We start from the raw sequence: 1,094 nt of genomic DNA on the forward strand, positions 1-1,094 counted from the left end.
AAAACCTGTCCCGTTTCAGCTAAATTTGTTGCTTTTCTTCATTTGAGTAATGCAAAATTAGAAAACTCCAGTGAAAAATTACGAAACTGTTGCTTCGCATTGTGCACTCTGTTCCTTCCCCATTTCAAGTTCCTACACTGAATCATACATTTTGCACCTCTTTCGAAGAACAAATGCCGTGCTACGACATTCTTCTTCAAATTTTATCATACTCTGGAAACTTTTCTATCATAACACGTCTCAATACACGGTTCTTACCAGATTCCAACTGTGAGGGAGTTGGTGCACCTCAGTGATTGCCTTGTGAACAAAGACAATGCAATTCTTGTGACATTGCTTTTCCAATGTGATCCTTCAAAGTGGGGTTACACTGCATTTCGGTTGGAGTATAGGCCGCTGCGCCAGTCCGACCGCAGAACTAGATGAGGTTGTCAACGCAGTTGGATATGGAAGTGAGTGGAAAGCAAAGTGATTAAACGGTTAAATGTTTAGTGTGTTCAAAAGTGAGTGCCTCTATGACATTAGATGTGGTCTTCTTTTTACTTCATCACATCCCAATTACGAATTTGAAGCAAGGAGGAAAGAAGGTAAATTCTATAGTCAGCATTTTGCCATATTAGACTTGGTGTGGCAGAGTAGGTAGTCTCACCTGTCCTTACTTATCAAGCTACTCTTAAATGTAGCAGTGATAACAATTGAAATGGCCATTTGGAAAAGTGGAAAGAACTTCGAAACTGAAGTAAGCCTAGCCCTCCACGATGGGCGAATCATTAACTGATTGGCTGACTAGCAGCAAGGACAGATGATGTCATGACACATATCCGTTAAGAAGAGCAGAGGCGCTAGAGGTGCTGGAGAAGAGGAGACGAAAATTTTCTTCCTCTGGTAGAGAGTATTTGCAGATTGGGGGGGTAAAGTGGTGAAGACTAGCCATGCAAATTGGCAAATTCATGCGAACAATTAAGGTGGTCGTGTTTGATTGCTCGAATTTGACAAAAGAGGCACTTGAAAAAAGAGAAAAAGAAAGGTATCTTCTCACGCAAAATAGGCTACACTAAGTTAACTCTCAGAAGTTTATGCGAAGTAATTCAGGT

General features: G+C 41.0%; 1 protein-coding gene across 1 annotated transcript in view; it reads left to right on the plus strand. All coding sequences in view use genetic code 11, as the record gives it.

Annotated features, from left to right (window-relative positions):
- Positions 1 to 484: 484 nt before the first annotated feature.
- EGR_10643 (hypothetical protein) overlaps positions 485 to 1,094 on the plus strand; it is a gene marked incomplete at both ends in the record, with an annotated part of 14,807 nt that continues 14,197 nt past the window's right edge. The window contains 2 exons of the mRNA XM_024499892.1: positions 485 to 635; positions 684 to 739. Coding sequence (XP_024345688.1) covers positions 485 to 635; positions 684 to 739 — 207 coding nt within the window. The remainder of the gene's footprint in view (positions 636 to 683; positions 740 to 1,094) is intronic.

The sequence above is a fragment of the Echinococcus granulosus genome, assembly GCF_000524195.1.
Source record: "Echinococcus granulosus chromosome Unknown EG_S00246, whole genome shotgun sequence".
Lineage (NCBI taxonomy): Eukaryota > Metazoa > Platyhelminthes > Cestoda > Cyclophyllidea > Taeniidae > Echinococcus > Echinococcus granulosus.